The sequence below is a fragment of the Oculina patagonica genome, chromosome 9 (assembly GCF_052425735.1).
Source record: "Oculina patagonica isolate OP01 chromosome 9, crgOcupat, whole genome shotgun sequence".
NCBI lineage: Eukaryota > Metazoa > Cnidaria > Anthozoa > Scleractinia > Oculinidae > Oculina > Oculina patagonica.
Genome location: NC_135766.1, coordinates 4,204,451 through 4,223,201, shown reverse-complemented (window position 1 = coordinate 4,223,201; position 18,751 = coordinate 4,204,451). Strand labels below are relative to the sequence as shown.

The window sequence follows — 18,751 nt, the reverse complement described above, 5'->3', positions numbered from 1 at the left end:
ATAGAGTGAAAGGAAACTATTTACTTAGCATCATAAGTCAGCTACATGTTTAATGGCTGTTCAAAGTCTCTTTCTCGCCGTTTTCGTTTACAGCAGGTTACAATCAGCACAACAAGTAAAATGACACCTAGAGCCCCAAACACCCCTGACAAGATGGCAAGGACCATCACGAGGTTATCTGAAATGAAGGTAGAGCAAAGTTGCCGTTACACTCAAATCGAAAAAGAATTCACATCTTAGAAAACTTGCACCTTTAAATACACTTTTGGGTATATATATGCTGTTAAATTTTATCCTTAGTTTATTTTTGTTTTGTTTTAAACTCATTGTCATGCCGGCATTGCCATACCCAAAAACAAAGAGAATTTGAACCAAGGATAACATTGAACCACAACATCTATGCCTTGTCCCGCATTGTGTCTAGGGTTTTTGTCTTACTTCTCCTCTCTAGCTCTCAATAAGTAAACTCCAATTGAACAGAGACATGCATTCACGATAGAGCTAGTGGAATCTGCTTCTTCCCTACATGGGATGACATGAACCTGACAGAGGTTCATGTCAGGTTTTCACAAAAGTTTGTCGGTACCCATATACACTCTTGGGTGGAGATAGGCACTACGAGAGTAAAGTGTGCTATTCACGACCACAACACCATGACCCCCGGCCAAGGCTCGAGCCGACACCGCTGGATCTGGCTTTAACTATTATTGTGAATTACATACCTTTTTGGTCTTCAATTTCATCTGATGTTGTCGGTATGTGGCTGGATGTTGTGGGTTTAATCGTTTCTTCAATACTCGGTAGAAGCTCATTCCATAACGCCATCTTGTCTGGTTGCATCTTGGACCTTACTGTCAGATTCGGACTCAGTCCTAGGTATTCTTCTTTGCTTGCTGTGTACTGGGGCCAAGCCACCCCTAAAGGCGTTGGTTTGTTGGGATTTCTAGCATGACAAACAAATTGTGCTTTGTTTAGTAGTTTTTAGTTGCACCATTATTCTTTCAAATGTACAGCAACTGTCAGCTAGCATGCGTTTCGCGTACATCAATAATCTAAGTCCGCATTAAGTTACATGTAAGGACGGTGGCTTTTGGTGAGTAGACTACGTTACTATAGAATGATGCTTGCTGTTTCTTAAAGAACATAGGTGCGTGCGTTACATTATATATAAAGGAAAAATATTCCTAACTTACCCTGTTTTGGCGAAATTAGTCCACAAGGTCATAATATCCTTACTGAGTTTAATTTCCGCGGCAGTTGTGAGATTTTCGGCAATTATAAGAGGGTCACCAAACGTGAACACAACATCAGCCCTATGATACACTCCAAACCACATTGGTAATGGGAACGGGATGGCGGGGAATACACTGGGCGCTGTTTCTAGTTGATAAAAGTAGGTAGGAGACTGTTCCTTTACGAATGCTTTGGCCGACAGTATGGCAGGCGCCTTGAAGGTTGCATCCGAGTTAATGTCTATGAATTGTTGGCGTAGTAGATACGGGTCTGTGGCATTTGACCAATCGGTGTATTGGTAGATGAGTAACTCGACGACTTGTGAGTTTTGATTACGAAGCCAAGTTCGTTTGGTAATCTCCTCTTTGAAAAAAGCCCTTGACATGCCGTTAGAAACATTCACGCCTTTCATGACCCCTTTTGAACAGAAAAAAAAAACAGAACAAAACTAATTTAATCGAACTAGAAGATGCGAATGTTGCATGGTACCTGTTAAATGAAGGTCTAAAATAAACAGCTAAGTTCCTTTTCCGATCCCCGAACAACAAGAAGAACGCCTCTAAGGTATTGTGAGAACATTAAAAACATAATGCTAACCTGGGACACCAGAAATAAAGATAGAGCCATCGTCTCGTGTCACTCCCGCGATTATGTTAGTTTTGTTGAACTTGCCAGCTTGGAGGAGTTTAACAGGGGAATCTGTTGATAAATGGTAGAACAGCTAAGAAACGTCCATTGTGTTGGTTTTTATAATGTAGATACTGTACAATCATAAACTGACAGTGTGGCCTTAAACAAATTATTCGTAAATTAGATCTAGTTTCGCGTTCAAGGGAAATGCTTCGATGTTAATTAACGTACATTATTGAAAGTATAAGAAAACAACCGATAAAATTCTACGCTATCTCTGCATTTTCAGGAGGAACTGTGCAACCATGTTTCGTGATTCCCTTGGTGACGTGCTTGCTTTATCATTATGTACCGTACTGATTCGATTTAGCGCCCTCCTTCCGTACAGTTCATGTATACGTTTACTGCTACTGTACTTGTAATAATTTGTAACTGTTACAGTTTCTGTTATTGTTAGATACGTTTGGTTGTTTCTCAAAAAATTAAATAAGCGCCCTGTCCCGAATAAGCGCCCTGTCTTGAATAAGCGCCCTCCCTCGAGGTGCCAAAAGTAAATAAGCGCCCCGGGCGCTAAATCGAATCATTACGGTAGTCGGCTTTTGAAGCACAGGAAGAATCATCTGAAGATTAGCTAGCGGTTCAACAGATGTCAAATCAGCTCTCAAATCCTAACTGGTCTAACAAGACTACGTTTCACAACATTTTCAAAATATTTAATTTAATGTGAAAGATGAAATATTCAGCATGTCGCGAGCGTGCGACAAATTTAGCAAGAGAACGGGAACGTCAGTTTACGACGGCGCGCGCATTAAAAAATGCCCATATATGGGTGTTTTTATGCGCGGGCTACCCCTAATATGGGTAGTTTTAATGCGCGCGCCGTCGTCTACTGACGTTCCCGTTCTTCTCCTAAATCTGTCTTTAGAAAAAATCTGAGTCCCCGACGGGAATTGAACCCATGACTTCTCAAACACCGCCCTGGCACTCTATGCACTGAGCTACGAGAACTCATGCTATACCATGGCGCTACACAATTTTTAACCGTATATATGTTGCACAGCAAAGTCCATTTTGGGTTGAACGTTTACCACTTCCTGTTAGAGTCTCTTGTAGCAGGCGCCTATGTAGTTTGTGCGAGCGTTTGGGAAACGCAAATGGCGAGAGACGGCCACACGAGGGAAAAAACTGAACTACATGTCTGTAAATCAGTAAAGATAATTACTTTTGCAACTTGAGACTAAAACACTCATACCTGGTAGGAAATACCCATCCACAACCGGCCCGAAAGACAAAAGAATTGGGTTTGAAAATACTTGCAATTGTGCATCCAAAACCTCTTGAACGGATTTAGTTTTGACACACGCTTTCAATGAACTCATTCCACATCCAACTGCTTTGGCAAAGCTCCTATAAAATAAAAAAATATATATTGAAATCATTTGTAAACCTAACATTAAGTCACTTTCTCGTCATTTCTTAGTATATGGTTTAAGCCCACGCCAGCTGCATGTATTAGTAGTACTAAGAGAAGTTCTCCAAAAAGGGAACTGATGTTTCGACAACTAACCTGATCTGAATTCATCTTCAGGGGCAAATTGCAAGTAAAAAGTTGTTTACTTTCGATGTGAAGTTTTTCGCTGTAATATTCGTGTAACGTTGGTCGACAGTTTCTGCCCGTCCTATACTGACAAACTACTTCGTTATCCTCCCTCTTATCATTATCGGCATGATCATTCTAATACACCTGTAGCTCAGATGTCTTTAAACAAAATAACAGGTTTTGGCCACTGGCTTGCATGCGATCTATCTGTTTAAAAATACTCGAAGTGATCACTTTCCCGGCGAAAGTGAAAAAGCCGACAAATCTAAATGTAAGTATAAGATGCAAAATTTACAATTGTCTACCTTGCTCGCATATCAGCCTCGTTTCTCTCCATCGCTGACGAAAGAGCCGCAGCTGTTCCACTCTGCATGATCACGTTTTGATATAAACCGCTGGACAAAGGAGACAGCATCAACAGGGCGACACACATGCCACCAGCAGACCCACCAAATATAGTGACTTTGTTAGGATCCCCTCCAAACCTAATCGATTGGAAATAGTAGAGTTGTTCGGCACAAAAACCTTAGTGATGCAAATTTCCACTTCGTCATCTTAGGCATGCAAATTAGACAGGCGTTCTCACCCCTTTCATTTACCTATTTTTATGAGCTGGCCGACTGAATGGCGCAATTGATGCGACGAAAACGTACACAGTATTTAAAGACTTAAAATTGAGAACGCCTGTCTAATTTGCATGCCTAAGGTTACGAAGTGGAAATTTGCATCTCTTAGGTTCTTGTGCGGAACAACTCTATTATCTGTAAGAAGTCATAATCACACTTAGTTGTTTTGCTTTAAGCTGCCTGGTGATGAGTTGTCCGGCTTAGCGGGGTGCAGCTTGGTGTCGGGCTAAGCGGGTGGCGGGGTTGTTGGTTCGCTATCGACCTCAAATTTGGTCATTGCTGGATCAGGCCTGGTTCACACTAGCGACATAACAAAATATAGACAAGGTGAACCAGGCCTAACAAGTATATAAAAAAGCGGGTACAAAAGTAAAACAGGAAAAATAATCATTCAATATAAATCTTAATAGAAATGGCAATACTTCCTTTCATACTCTTTACGTTACGTGACGTCATGCCTAACTGTAGTTGGTGTTTTCGGTCGTCTTTGCGGTCACACCAATGCAGTTTACTACAGTTAGTTCTGATTAGCCTTTGGATAATTTCGAATTGAAATTAGTTCATGACAGCGCTTGTTGTTGATCCGTCAAATGTAAAAAAAAGTGTACCGGCAAAAGCTGTGCCTAGTTTTTCCTCTATTTTTTTCTATTTTTTGTACGGCAACTCGGCGTCGTAGAAAAAAATGCAATGATTGAGGTAAAATATTTTTTACGGATGCTAGACGGCGAAGAATTTAAGCTCTATGTTTGCTAACATTGGTTATATGTAATTTCTTGGCATGTTGTTTTTTTCTTTTTTCCCCTCGCTTCACGCTTCGTTTTGCATATTTATGTTCATCTCGCACGTGCGAGAAGAATTGTCACTTCTTGGTTGTCCCTTTGTAAACTTAAGACTAACCAATGAACCCTGCTTGGGTATAACTTTAGTTAGTCTGTATTGTTTTGGATCACCGAAGCGTAAATTTTCAAACTATAGTTATAGTGAACAGAGAAGCGGTCACATTACCGATATAGCTAACTATAGTCATCTCCGTCTTAACATCAGTTAGTAGCCTAGATGCGACAGCAGCCATTGTTTTGGGTCACCTAGGCGTAAATGTTCGTACTATAGTTATAGTGAACAGAAAAGCGGGCACATTGCCGATAAAGCAAACTATAGTTATCCTCGCCTTAACTAGTGTAGCCTATAAAATGTGACCGCAGTCAGTGATAATCAGCGAGTATTATCATATTCAAAGCTATTCAAAAACTAAATTCCTGTGCGTCACGCGGTTTTTGTGCATTTTGATATTCTGTGAATAATTTGCATAAACAATCAATATCCTTAATATCAATTGGTCGTAATCAGGTATAATTATACTTTTCTTTCCTTTCTCAATTTGCAATCTTATTCCGTTAAATGCCAAGAAAGCTTCAAATAATCACCCCCACCAATAAGTCATCGACCGATTATTTTTTGAAAGCGCTGTTTGCAAACAACAATTAATGTTTAATGATCTTCTCTTCAGATATTGCTTCATGACAAGTTCCTGAAAAAACTTTATATTTCAATTCCTGATCAAAACCATAAAAGGAAAATCCATCATGCGACGCAAATACTTCACGTTAATTTTTTCCTTTTAATCAGTCTATAAACAACGTGATCATTTTTAAAAGTTTTCAACTGAGGTCACTTAACGCTCGTATTAAAATATTTACATAAACTTTGTAACGCACCTTGCAATATTCTTGTTCACCCATTTCAAGGCCGCTATCTGATCCAACATGCCGTAGTTACCTCTCAGATTGTCGCTGTTCGCACTCAAGAACCCAAACACTCCCAAACGATAAGCAGCCGTGACAACTATCACGTCCCCCTCTGTTGCCAGCACGCTGCCGTCGTAACCTAACGTATCTCCCAACATAAAGGCGCCACCGTGAATCCATAACATCACTGGAAGAGACGAACTGCTTGTTGCATTGGCAGGGACGTACACATTAAGAAGAAGACAATCCTCGTTCATGAGAAGGCGTTTGCTTGGACGCAGGTTCGGCTGTGGACAAATCTTGTCAATCTTGTTTGCCTGTAGTACAGAACTCCACTTGTTCGGTGGAACGGGATCCTCGAAACGTCCCGCTTTGGCGAAAGGGATTCCTAGGTAGGTTATGACAGTCTTGTTCGTCTTTAGTGATATCACGGACCCATTGACAGGGCCATAAGTGGTGTTAACGATCACAGATGCGGAGGTCATTGAAGACCCAAAGCAAATGCAGAGTGACAGGGAGTAGAATAAGCCCACGAGGCGTGTAAATGTAGTCATCGTAATGTGCCGTTTCAGCGATTAAGGTCTCGAAACGAAGAAGCCGTTTAGGCTTTTACAAACGTCGTGACTTGGTTAAGTTTTAAAAATGTTAATCTGATCAACACACCAACTGATAATCATATGTAAGCACATTAACTCACTTCGCAAATACACCACCACTTGAATAAATAATGACCGTCACGCAACTACTCAGCCATAACTAAAGCTCTTCACATTGCTGCGAACTATATCTCAGGAGAGAGATATGCGAACTATATCCCATAGGAAAGGGTTCAGGGATCCGAATGCTTATCGTCTCTCTTACGGGTGAAGGATCTTGGTCTTACGTAGATGTTCCCCAATATTTTTACACGTCAAGGTCTTAGGGTTGCACAAGGAGAAATAAACATAAAAATACCGTCAAACTCTTATGGCGCTCCAGACCATTCAGACACGAAAAAAAATGTCTCTCAGTGGTCAGGCAAGAGCTTTCGCTTAGCTCAGATTAGTCTCCTGGAGATGGGACCTCGTTGCTTTCTACAATAGACAATATAAAATTGTATTCGTGGTATGCCCAAAACGTTTTACGCCAAAAAATTTTTCAAAGTAAAAATACAATTATCTTTCTTTCAGTTAAGTAGCGAAAAGATCTTCGACCAGCAGAAAGACGTTCTGATTGGACCATTCTAAGTATTGGCTCTCATGACTTAGCTAGTCGTGAAATAACTCAGGTAATATGCAATCACATCGTTATCAGCCTGAAGGCAATCATATATCTCATTAAATAGCCCACCAATTAATTTCTACACGCACTCATTGGACAAAACATACAATATGTGGTACAGAATCGGACGACGGGAATCACACAATATACCCCGTCCGATTTGATATCCCTTATCCGATTTTATAGAGAAGTGCAAAACGTAAACAAACAAAGTCTCCTTATCAGGTTTAACGATTTAATCAAATCACAGTGTGTAAAAAAATTAATAAAAACAATCAACTTCAGTTTTTTTTTTCGTTTTTTTTTGTTTCCACTTGCGTTTCCCTTCTCGGCCAACTGTTCATTTTTCGTACAGTCTTTCAGCCTCGGGCATTATCCTCCAATATACCAGCCATCAAAAGGGGTTTATTCACCTAATAATTAATTTCTATTCTTTTCTTTAATCCTAATCTAAATCTTGTCTGTTTTATCCGCTGATGAAGACGTCAAGAATTGCTCAATGGTTCAATGCAGTGTCTTCCAGTAGACTACATGTTAAGGGGCTCTTCGTAGTCTTTTCCTCGTCGCTTTCGCTTGCAACAGGTCACAATCAACACAACCAGTAAAATCACAGCTAGAGCACCAAACAGCCCAGTTAAGATGCCAAGGACCAACACGAGTTTATCTGAAAAAAAAAAGAAGATATTATCGAGGATCAATCCTCAATTAATTGAACGACGCTTGAGAAATGGACACGTGATGGCCAGCGGTTTGATTATCTATAAAAGAATCGTCTTTTTTTATTCAGGTTTTTTTGACCCGGACTTGATAGACATTCTTGTGTTTTCAATTACATTAGTAGAAAGAGCTATTTGTGAAACATAAAGTAAACAATAATGTGTAGAAGCTACTACACAAACGAACTCAGACAAGCAAATGATCAAACAAACAAACACTCAGACAGACAGATAGTTAGACAGACAGACTCACAGACAGACAGAGACAGAAAACCTAAATTTTACTTTAGCTTTTTTGACGTTTCATTGCAATACCTTTCTTGTCTTCAGGTTTACTCGATGTTGTCGGCATGTGGTTCGCTGTGGTGGGTCTCACTGTTTCTTCAATACTTGGTAAAAACTCATTCCATAACGTCATCTTGTCTGGAAGCATCTTGGACCTTACTGTCATATTTGGTCTTAGTCCCAGATACTCCCCTTGGTCCGCTGTGTACTGGGGCCAAGTTAACCCCAACGGCGTCGGAAGATTGGGATTCCTAAAATTTTTAAACGGAAGGGTAACGCATGAAGTCACTCACTTATCTTGAATTAACGATTTAATGGACAATAGTTTTTTCCTTCCAGAACTATCACGTGTGAACTTTACAAAGAGTCTTCAATGTCATACTCAAGGAAATGACCGTAAAAACTTCGAGCGGAAGCCTTTAGAGTATCATTTTGGCATACTAATTTCAGTTGCATGCATGCATACATGCAGGACCACTGGAAGAAAAATTTAAGAGGGCTTGTAGTGACGTTTGTTTGTTAGGTGATGTACTAAGAACCAAGCACTTGAAATGATCTTAAGAAAGAACAACGTTATAAGAGATACTGTATATAGTAAACTATATTAATACTAGTAATAGTTCTCACTATAAAGCTGCCCCCGCTTTTTTATAATTTGTTTTTTTGTCGCCTTTAATTATTTATGCCGATGGACTGCACAATTAGGCTTCTTTTTTACTGTGTCATGCGGAATTTCTTGTTGTGTGACACCGTTGCGTCCTAAAAATATTCACAAGTTCAAGTCGAATTATATTACCTAGCGCGCGGAAATAACACCTAGCGGAAATAACACATAACACATTATTCGTGATGACAACAAAAGCTTATTCCCGGGCTTATAACATTCAAAAAAACTTACAAAATTTCCAGGCCAAAAACCTAAAAAATTCCACGAGTAAAAAATATGGCACATTCAAAATTCGAGAAAACAACCACTCTTTGGATCAAATAATCTGACAGTTTGTTAGCGAAAGAAAGGTACCTTGTACTACATGACAAAGTTCACGCGTTTGTTTATTAGTCGTTGTAACTTGTAAGATGTATACGATACAACAAACCTCCGAAAGCAAACCTTACAAATGTAACGCTTGGAACATAGGTAGCCGGCACGTAGCCAAGAACACGAAACAATTGCTCGAAATCTTTCGACGTATTACTAACATTTGCTTCAAATATCACTTAACACAACCAAAGCAGAGAAACCGCTCGAACAAATCTGTGAACACGCGTAGGCCAAAACCGGAAAACAAAACGCTGCTAGCAGATGGCGAAGCTCGAAACGCGAAGGTGACCAAGTCACCAAACGCGACCTCGTGGTTGCAAGTACCCGACACCACCGTGCGCGCTTGCTAAAATATTATCCGTCACGACCGTGCGCGCCTAGTTTTGTCAAATCGAGAACGCTTCGCCCATTACAAACACATTTCTTACTTTTTCAACAAATATTCTTTGTCCTTGTATGTATACACGCGGGGAGTCCTAGGGTGCCTCCTCGGGTTTTGGCCTCTGGGCCAAAACCCTGCGGGGGCAATAAATGCGACAATCTGATTGGCCAAGCTTCTCGTGTACTATCAGCTGTTTGTACACGAGTACGCACGAGCTTAGAATTTCTGACAAAAATAATTGAAATTCGTTGAATTAAGAGTACTTTCTTAAGAATTCTACCCGCCCCCTGAAACAATTAAGTTATTACTTGGCTTCACACTAGAGCTTAAAGTATAGTCTAAGTGCACTTGGAACCTACGTTGAGTGTGAAGGGGTAAAACGTACTTACTTGAACTTTTCTTGGTGACCATGGAAACCTTCGTAGTTCAAAGAAGCCGAAGTACGCCGCCAAGTATGGTCTACACCACACTTGAGAACGCACTTGACCAATAGGAAATGGAAGCCAACTGAAAGCGCGCGCGTGCAGCGTTGTCACGATTCTGAAAAACAACTTGCCAACTGAAATCAGAAGAAATTCAAAATGGACGGCTGGTGTTCGGAGGAGCAAGAGTCTTTTATGTAAGTTAACAAAGAAAGAAAAGAAAAGTCGATGCATATGGTTAAACTTATAATAAACTTATAATCCTATTTTAACTTCCTTTTTTTCAGAGACTGCTTTAACCATCGGTTTATTTCTACCACAAAATGCGGTTCTTCAAAACCAGCCACACGTGCAGCATTTCTTGTAATGTTGAAATTCTTTAGGTCAAAAGTAACGACAAAATAAATAGGAAATTACAAAAAACTATTCTCTTTTGCAAAGGCCTCATGATTTCCCAAGCGTGCAATCGTGTTTGTGATAATTATGCGTGACTGATTTTACCCCGCGAAAGATGATTGACAGCTTGTACCTCAAGTAATATACTCAGTCATCACGTGTGAAGCCAGATTTTGTAAAATACGACTTAAGATTTTTAAGTGCACTCGATTCAAGTGCTGACTTGAAACTAACTTAGCTTCTAGTGTGAAGCCAAGTATTCACTCGACATTTACAATACAATACAATACTTTAATTTGACACTCCCCTTACGGGGTTTTTCAGTGACAATAAATTACAATAGAAATAACAATTTTAAAATTATAAAAATTACAATGATAAACATTACAATGACAAAAAATTACAATGATAAAAATTTGGAGGAGGTGATAAATTTCTAGGAGGTGATAGATGATTCGTCTTGCGTTCTCATCAACTATCACCTCATTGAAACTTCAAGCTCATAATGAGTGGTTTCGTCCGAAGATAAAAGCCGACTATGAAAAAAGAGGGGAAATAAGTATTTGTTTGTTCACTTGAAGTCACGAGGATGTCGAAGGTAGGGGAATTTAAGGCGTTTTTTTTATTAACTACTTACCCTGTTTTGGCAAAATTAGTCCACATGGTCATAATATCCTTAGCGACTTTGATTTCTTCGGCAGTTGACAAATTTCTGTCCATGAGTAGAGGGAAACCAAATACATAAAAGATATCAGCTCCGTGATATATTCCGGCCCATGCGGGTTCTAATAATTCAACACCAATGAATCCGAATCTTTTCGGTGCTATTTCAAGTTGGTAAAAGTAGGTATAAGCTTGTTTCTTGACGAATGCTTTGGCTGACTGGATGGCGGGAGCCTTGAAGTTTGCATCTGTGTTTATGTCAATGAACTGCTGACGTAAGAGGATAGGATCACTGGAATTCGACCAGTCTGTGTACTCGTAAATTAGCAACTCGAGGATCTGTGAGTTTTGATTTCGAACCCATGTTCGATTGTTGATCGCCTCTATGAACAAAGCCCTTGAGATGCCTTTCGATAGGTCAAGAACTGGTAAGAGCCCTTTAGACAAACGAGATGCTAGAAATTAGTATATAAACATGCTTTATCGACTCACTATCAGGAAGTCATCCCCATCAATTAGTCCGGCAATCAGTCAGGTCGGTTGGTCGGTCGGTCGGTCACTCGTTCAGTCAATCAGCCGTTGCTGTACTGACTAGCTGTTACAGTTACCGTCACCGTTTCCGCCATCGTTAACATTAAGACCAATATGATATACTAGTCTCATATTTCCAAAGAATGACAATTTTGCACTTAAAGTCGTAGAATAACCATGGATATTTTGAGTTAGTGTTTATTAAAATGGTATTCTAACTTAGTGGTTATTAGAAATGATATTGTATTAGACTCCACTCGAAGTCCACTTCCAAAGTTGATTCGCTCTAACCTCTAGCACCAGAAGCAAAGATTGTGCCATCATCTCGTGTCACTCCGATAATGATGTTGCTCTTGTTGAACTTGCCCGCTTGAAGAAGTTTGGTTGGAGAGTCTGCAGTATAGAAAAAAGTGTTATTTTGTAACAGTAACGGGTTGCTTTAAGTGACCGATACATACAGGAGAGGACAGGGAATAAATTAGTTTATATTTACCGGGCTTCGTCGGTCTGTATGGGAGAATCTTGACCGAGGTTCGTGAGTACAGACCGCACAAACAACCGAGTCAAGCACGACTCAAGGACGACCTATGCATGTCCTAATGGGACAACTCATACCTGGCATAAAGAAGCCATCCACTACTGGTGCAAAGGGCAAAAAGTTGACCACATTATCTACTTTGTGTAGTACAGCTAAAAGGTCTTGAAAGGACTTCTTTTTCGCACACATTTTCAGCGACGTGATATCACATCCAACAGCTTTAGCAAAGCTCCTAACAAACAATAAAAAACAAACAGAATCGAAATATCACCATAAAAATGGGTCTTTCGATAGCCACTATAATCTCCAATATAAAACTTGTTTGTAGCTTAATAAACAAAAGAGGGCATTTGTGCATGAAAGTTTTACCTCCCTCATCGTGTGTGAAAGGGGCTCATCGTTTTAGTTAAAGATTTTGAACGCCAGTTTTTTTGAATTCCCGATTAACAAAGAAAAAAAAAGATTTCCAGTGATCTGTATACGTTCTGTCAAGTCTCTCAGAAAAACATTTGAACATTTCTTTTACCAGTGTGTTTGTAAACTTGCAAAGTTTTCGTGCAGTCTTTTACTTTCGCGATGAATGGCTCCAGCCACAGTTTGCTAGATTTCCACGTCAAAGAACTTTAAAATCGTTGAATACATTTTGTACCGTGACAGTTTGCCTTTTTCCTTTCTTTTCTTATGACTTTTATAGGTTTAAGAGAACTTTTAAACGTCTTTGTCGCGTCGTTCCGTAAATTTTGTGCGTGGAGCTGAACCTGTGTTTTATTCTTTCGGCCGCTGTAATTGGTTTACCGCGTCATCCGATGAACTTGTTGAGAATAAGACATTTGATCACGAAAAATAACATAGATTCCTATTTCTTTGACGAACGTTTTCTATAGTAATTTCATAAAAGCAATAAACCGCACTTTCTAGGGCTTTACTGGCTTAAAAAAAACACCTGGGATGTTGGGAGAACACTCGAAAAGCTTGTAAATCACTCGCCTGACGGCTCGTGATTTAAAAGCTTTTTTCGTATTCTTCCAACATCCCGCGTGGTTTTATTACGCCAGTAAAGCCCTAAAAAGTGCGGTCTATTGCTTATAGGTGACTCCATACCGGGTAATCACATATGATGTGGCGCGCGCCATATAGTTTTATATTTTGAAATGTGGTTTTGCATTCGTTTTTACTCCCAGTTCACTCAAACTTATCAAATGCGAGCAGCAACGACGAAACTGTGTCCTACAACCATCTCTGTTAAAAATGATGGGTTTGAGTCGTGAATTAAGACTTCTCAAAGAAATATGTCTTTTAGTGTTGAGGTGGCTTTAAATGCGATTTTCTTCAATTTCCTTCGGTAAAATCTTCCTAAATTTTTACAGTACATCAAAAATACCTGGAAAAAATTTTAAACAGAAAAAAAGTAAAGGTTGTAAAGGCAGATTCTTTGTTATTTGCAAACCCAAAAAGAGCGCCACGTAAAGTAAAATAATAGTAACCCCTCTGCCAACTTTTACGAAATTTCACCAAAGGAAACTCGAGAAAAACTTGACGAAAATTGCCATTTTTGCCCCATACATTTGTAACAACAACGTCAGCAGAATAGAAATTCGCCAGAGCGCTATTTGAGCATGCTTCAACGTCGAAACTGCTAGGCTCGCTTACAGTTTTTACTGGGCGTTCGATTAAATTTCATGGAAAAAATCTATAAACTCGTAATCTTTGGAAGATTAAACAGCATTGTCCGGCCTTGAAAATCTATTACGGATAAAGTTATCCTTTGAATTGTTTTTTATAAATTTTTCCCACTACAGCGAGAAGTCAGACAAGGTTGTCCTTTGTCCTCGAATAGAACTTCTTTCTAGATCCATAAGAAGTGATCCCACTATCAAAGGTTTCCAAGTCAACAAGCATGAACTAAAAATAAGCCAATATGCCGACGATACAACAGTCTTTGTTCGTGACCTTGACTCCGTCACGAGTCTACTGAACTTGCTCAAAGAATTTAACGAATGCTCTGGCCTAGAAATTAACAACACCAAAACCGAAGCAATGTGGTTAGGTGAATGGAAAGATAAAACAGATGAACCTTTTGGTTTTAAGTGGCCAAAAGAACCTATTAATGCTCTCGGTGTTTTTTTCTCTTACAATCATGTAAGTGCCGACAGACTCAACTTCGGCGAAAAAATAATTAGCCTTGAAAAAACACTTAACACTTGGAAACGGAGAAACTTGACTCTTTATTGTAAAATCAACATTGTCAAAACTCTTGGGATATCTAAATTGATCTATTCAGCCTCTGTACTGCCTGTTCCAGACCACTATATCCAAGAAATAAATAAATTAATTTTCGACTTTATTTGGGCGGGAAATCCCCCTAAAATCAAAAGAAATACTTTAATTGGAAATAAAAAAGATGGCGGCTTGAAAATGTGCGATTTTAATATCATGGAAAAAGCACTCAAAATAGCCTGGGTCAACAGAATTCAAGACGACTCACAAGCTTCCTTGGAAAATAATCCCCAACCAGCTCTTGCATAAACATGGAAACCTCGCCTTTTTAACAAAATGCAACTTTCCAAGAAGTTTACTCGAACATGAGAAGAAGCTTCCATCTTTCTATAAAAAAAAATGTTAGATTATAGGTGCGAATTCAAAACCTCAACGGGACTCGACTGTAAAACGCTTCCAAAAAACGAGCTATTGTGGAACAACAGGAAAATTCTTGTAGAAAATAAACCTGTCTTTTATCACAATTGGTATCACGCCGGTATTACCAAACTTAAGATAAGCGTAGGGCTTTCCACAACTTCTCATGTTTCGAGCAACTTTTTTCCCTTCGAGCAACTTTTTTTCACTCGAGCAACTTGTTGCATTTTGATCAATTTCCAGACCGAAGATCTCCGAAGATTATCCGAATGTTGTTTAAAGGCCATACAAATGTTTCCGAAGATTTACGAAGTTTGGCGAAGATTTTCTAGAAACGTCTGAAGACGTTTCAACTTTCGGCTCATTCTGCATTAAAACATTACAAAAAATCCTCAGCAAACATGACGTCATCATTTTACAAATTTTCCCCTTGATATGTTATTTAAATACTTCTTGTGCTGTAAAATTGCATAAAACTGCTTAGAAATCTTTTTTTTGTTTACAAATCTAACCCTCAAAGAGAAATTAGCATATATTTAACGAAATTATCTTGATTAGAAGCAGCGTTTTGGATTTTTTGGAGCAACTTCCGAGCAACTTTTAATATCAGAAGCAACTTTTTTGGAGTTTTGGAGCAACTTTTGAGCAACTTTTTGAGAAATTACGGGCAACTTTTTGGGAAATCTCGAGCAACTTGTGGAAAGCCCTAGATAAGCGTCTTATTAAATCAAAACGGCGACTTTCTAAAATGGCATGAGTTTGCTTTGAAACTCAACCTGAATGTCCCTTTTACTAAATATTATGGTCTGGTCAATGCAATTCCAAAAGATTGGAAAGCTTATTTTAAAAACCCAATTCTAATTACCGAACACAATACCCCGGTCAACACTCTAAAAACCAGTTCTATTTACTCCTCTCTTTTAAAAACCATCTTCATCCCCCCCCCCCCCCCACCGCCGAAACCAAACCCTTCGTTACGGTTTTACAAAACACACCGTCCAAAAAGTCTATCACATGCCATTTGCAGTCACAAATGAAGTTAAAATAATAATTTTTCAGTATAAAGTGATTCACAATGTGCTTCCAACCCGCGCCACACTTTATCGAGACGGCCTGTCAGAAAACCCCATATGCAACTTATGCAACGTCGAACCCCAAACTCTGCAACACCTACTTATAAACTGCACTCTATCAGTTGACTTCTGGACACTGTTCCAAAACTGGTGGCACCAAAAGACGAATGAAACAATAAAATTATCCGCAACCCATGTGCTTTACGGCTGGCATGATAGAACAAAGCATTGGCAAGCTCTCAATTATTGTCTACTTATAGCTAAATACTGTCTTTTTTGCACAAGCGTGCGCGGAGATGTCCTAGATTTCCAATGCTTTCTAGTGTTACTTTATGGAAAACTTGAAATTCACAACGAAATCGCGACTGAAAAAAAAGCACTTCCAAAATATTTTCTCACTTGGGCTGTTTTACTTAAGCTTTAATAAAAAAAAAGTTGTCGCTGTACATGTGCAATTTTAAACAGGTTGAACGTTAATGTAGTGTATCAAAAGTAATATTGTGAAACGTAATGTAGTGTATTCTATAATTTGTAAACTTTTGCTGGTGTGGCGCTTTCGTGAATTGTAATTTGTAATTTGTAACTAGTGTTTGTATGTTAGAAATAAATAAATAAATTAACAAAAAAAAACATCGTGGTTGATCATTTTTGCCTGAGCTCGCGTCAGCTCGCGCGGGCAGATTCCGAAAGCTTGCATCATCAGCGCGAGCGCGCTCAAAATACTCTATGGAGCCTCTTTAAGGTAAACTTTATTTGTGGAATTGTCGAAAGAATAATCAAATCCCTCTTTTTCGCCTTTTGAAGACACAGTCACGAGAAAATATAAAACTGGGGGTTCGTAGTGACTTTTAACAGTATAAACTGTACATTTTGGTATCACTTGGGGAGTTTAAAACAGAAAGCCGAAATTTTTAGCTGTACAGAGAATAAAAGTGTGAAGTAAGAAGGAGGCGTTAGTGTGTGTGTTGTTAATGGATCCCCTCCCCCCCCCCCCCCCCCCCAATGCAACCGTGGGAAAAAACTTCGCATGTTTGTACACTTTCCCGTCCTCATATCCGCTTGTCCCTCTAAGCCGGCAGAGCATGGGGCATGAGGAACAAGTGACACTGGGGACAGATGATTTGATTGGCTAGATTTTTAACCAAGGAAAGCGGGTAATCTATTGTATTTTTTTGCGATTTTTACAACATACTGAAAAATCCGATAATAGAACTTGCTTAACCTCGCTCGTAATTCCGCTTCATCTCTCTCTAACAATGCTGCTAGAGACACTGCTGTACCACTCTCTATGATCACGTTCTGGTACAGACCGCTGGCCAGTGGGGATAGAAGCAACAGCGCAACACTAAATCCACCAGCAGACTCTCCAAATATGGTCACTTTGTTAGGGTCTCCTCCAAAACTAATTCGGAAGAAAAATAAATAAAATTAGGGTCAGTGCAAACAAGATGAGCCCTGAAAGACATTTCGATGTCACCAGGCATAGAATCACCTTGAAGTTTCATGAACATAATTTAATTAGTTACAAAAAGTACCAAAAATGAAACCGTGATGATGTAAGAACGTTATACAACTTCGAACATATTTGTTACTCCGAAGTATTCCGCGAAAACAATATGCATGATTGTGATTGCGTGATTGCCGCGAAGTGGGGAAGGGACTTATTGTCGTGATTGTCATCAATTTGCATCGAAGTGGGCTTTTGGAACCCTTCGTTGATTAAATTTACATGTAATTCGCTGATACTTAATTTTCAGTCTGAAAGAAAAAATAGAAACATATATAGTTTCCCATTTGTAGCTGGCAGGCCACCGCCAAATGTTTTGAAACATAACCTTAAAATAGATTCCTGATCAAATATAATAGAGAAGGGAATTTAGAGAACAGTCAATATTGCCTCTGTTTACTCCCAAAGGATCATATCAATTAATTCGACCGCGCTTACTTTCTAATCATTCAACAAAAACAAAAACTATAACATGAAAAGACAGTAAATTATTGTCTAACCTTGCAATATTTTTGTTCACCCATTTCATGGCCGCTATCTGATCCATCATGCCGTAGTTTCCTCTCAGATTGTCACTGTTCGCGCTCAGGAATCCAAACACTCCCAAACGATAAGCAGCCGTGACAACAATTACGTTCCCCTCTGTTGCCAACACGCTACCATCGTAAAATATAGTATCTCCTATTATATAGCCGCCACCATGAATCCACAGCATAACTGCGAGTGCAGAGCCGCTTGTTGCATTACCAGGGACGTACACATTCAGCAGAAGGCAATCCTCGCTCATAAGAGGAACTTTGTTCGGGGGCAGAGCCGGTTGTGGACAAATCTTGTCAATCTTGTCTGCCTGTAGTATGGAACTCCACTTGTTCGGTGGAACGGGGTCCTCGAAACGTCCCGCTTTGGCAAAAGGAATTCCTAGGTAGGTTATAACAGTCTTGTTCCTCTTCAGTGATATCACGGACCCGTTGACAGGGCCATAAGTGGTGTTAACGATCACAGATGCAGAGGTCATTGAAGACCCAAAGCAAATGCAGAGAGACAGCGAGTAGAGTAAGGCCACGAGGAGGGCTAGTGTAGATGTTGTCATCGTAATGTGCCGTTACAGCGATTAAGTTTTCGAAACGAATAAGTTGATTTGGCTATAATTTACAAGTGTCGCGACTTTGAATATATAATGACCGTCACGCAACTACTCAACCATAACTGAAGCTCTTCAGAGCTGTCAACATAGCCTGCGAGCAGGGTGCACGCGCGAATATACCTTGGGGCACGCGCGAGTGGCGAGCGAAGCGATACGGCGGGGAGGAGACTGGCGGAGAGGCACTAATAAAGTGAGCCGCATATGCAATCACACTAGACCACTAAGTCTGTCTTAGTGATCTCTTAAGTCGACTTAGTAAAAATGACGCGTGTGAACGACTAAGTCACAAATGCGTGATTTCTGTCTTAGTGTCGGCAAACTCAA

At 39.6% G+C, this 18,751-nt stretch overlaps 2 protein-coding genes across 3 annotated transcripts; both read right to left on the bottom strand.

Annotated features, from left to right (window-relative positions):
* Positions 1–30: 30 nt before the first annotated feature.
* On the bottom strand, positions 31–6,531 carry LOC144665236 (cocaine esterase-like). The gene is made up of 7 exons (XM_078526440.1): positions 5,805–6,531; positions 3,769–3,948; positions 3,116–3,270; positions 1,831–1,932; positions 1,194–1,650; positions 723–943; positions 31–178 (listed from the first exon to the last, which is right to left on the bottom strand). Exons 1-7 carry the CDS (start codon positions 6,386–6,388, stop codon positions 42–44), a joined length of 1,836 nt encoding a protein of 611 aa, XP_078382566.1. The 5' UTR covers positions 6,389–6,531; the 3' UTR covers positions 31–41.
* Positions 6,532–7,309: 778 nt separating this feature from the next.
* On the bottom strand, positions 7,310–18,446 carry LOC144665233 (cocaine esterase-like). Of its 2 annotated transcripts, XM_078526438.1 has the most exons (7): positions 17,784–18,446; positions 16,999–17,178; positions 12,147–12,301; positions 11,823–11,924; positions 10,975–11,437; positions 8,126–8,346; positions 7,310–7,758 (listed from the first exon to the last, which is right to left on the bottom strand). In XM_078526438.1, the coding sequence occupies exons 1-7, from the start codon at positions 18,371–18,373 to the stop codon at positions 7,622–7,624; spliced, it is 1,848 nt and encodes a 615-aa protein (XP_078382564.1). In that variant the 5' UTR covers positions 18,374–18,446; the 3' UTR covers positions 7,310–7,621. The 2 variants fall into 2 exon arrangements, with proteins under 2 accessions (XP_078382564.1, XP_078382565.1); XM_078526439.1 differs by lacking the exon at positions 11,823–11,924.
* Between the last annotated feature and the right edge of the window lie 305 nt (positions 18,447–18,751).

What these genes read in the sequence shown, in the direction of transcription:
- LOC144665236 (XM_078526440.1), bottom strand. Translation starts at nt 6,388, where the DNA reads ATGACTACATTTACACGCCTCGTGGGCTTATTCTACTCCCTGTCACTC. An exon ending in GAGGCTGATATGCGAGCAAG is followed by an intron (nt 3,271 to 3,768) that starts GTAGACAATTGT and finishes TTTATTTTATAG; the next exon opens with GAGCTTTGCCAAAGCAGTTG. An exon ending in TGAAATTGAAGACCAAAAAG is followed by an intron (nt 179 to 722) that starts GTATGTAATTCA and finishes CCTTCATTTCAG; the next exon opens with ATAACCTCGTGATGGTCCTT.
- LOC144665233 (XM_078526438.1), bottom strand. Translation starts at nt 18,373, where the DNA reads ATGACAACATCTACACTAGCCCTCCTCGTGGCCTTACTCTACTCGCTG. An exon ending in GTGAACAAAAATATTGCAAG is followed by an intron (nt 17,179 to 17,783) that starts GTTAGACAATAA and finishes CTTCCGAATTAG; the next exon opens with TTTTGGAGGAGACCCTAACA. An exon ending in TAAACCTGAAGACAAGAAAG is followed by an intron (nt 7,759 to 8,125) that starts GTATTGCAATGA and finishes TTTTTTTTTCAG; the next exon opens with ATAAACTCGTGTTGGTCCTT.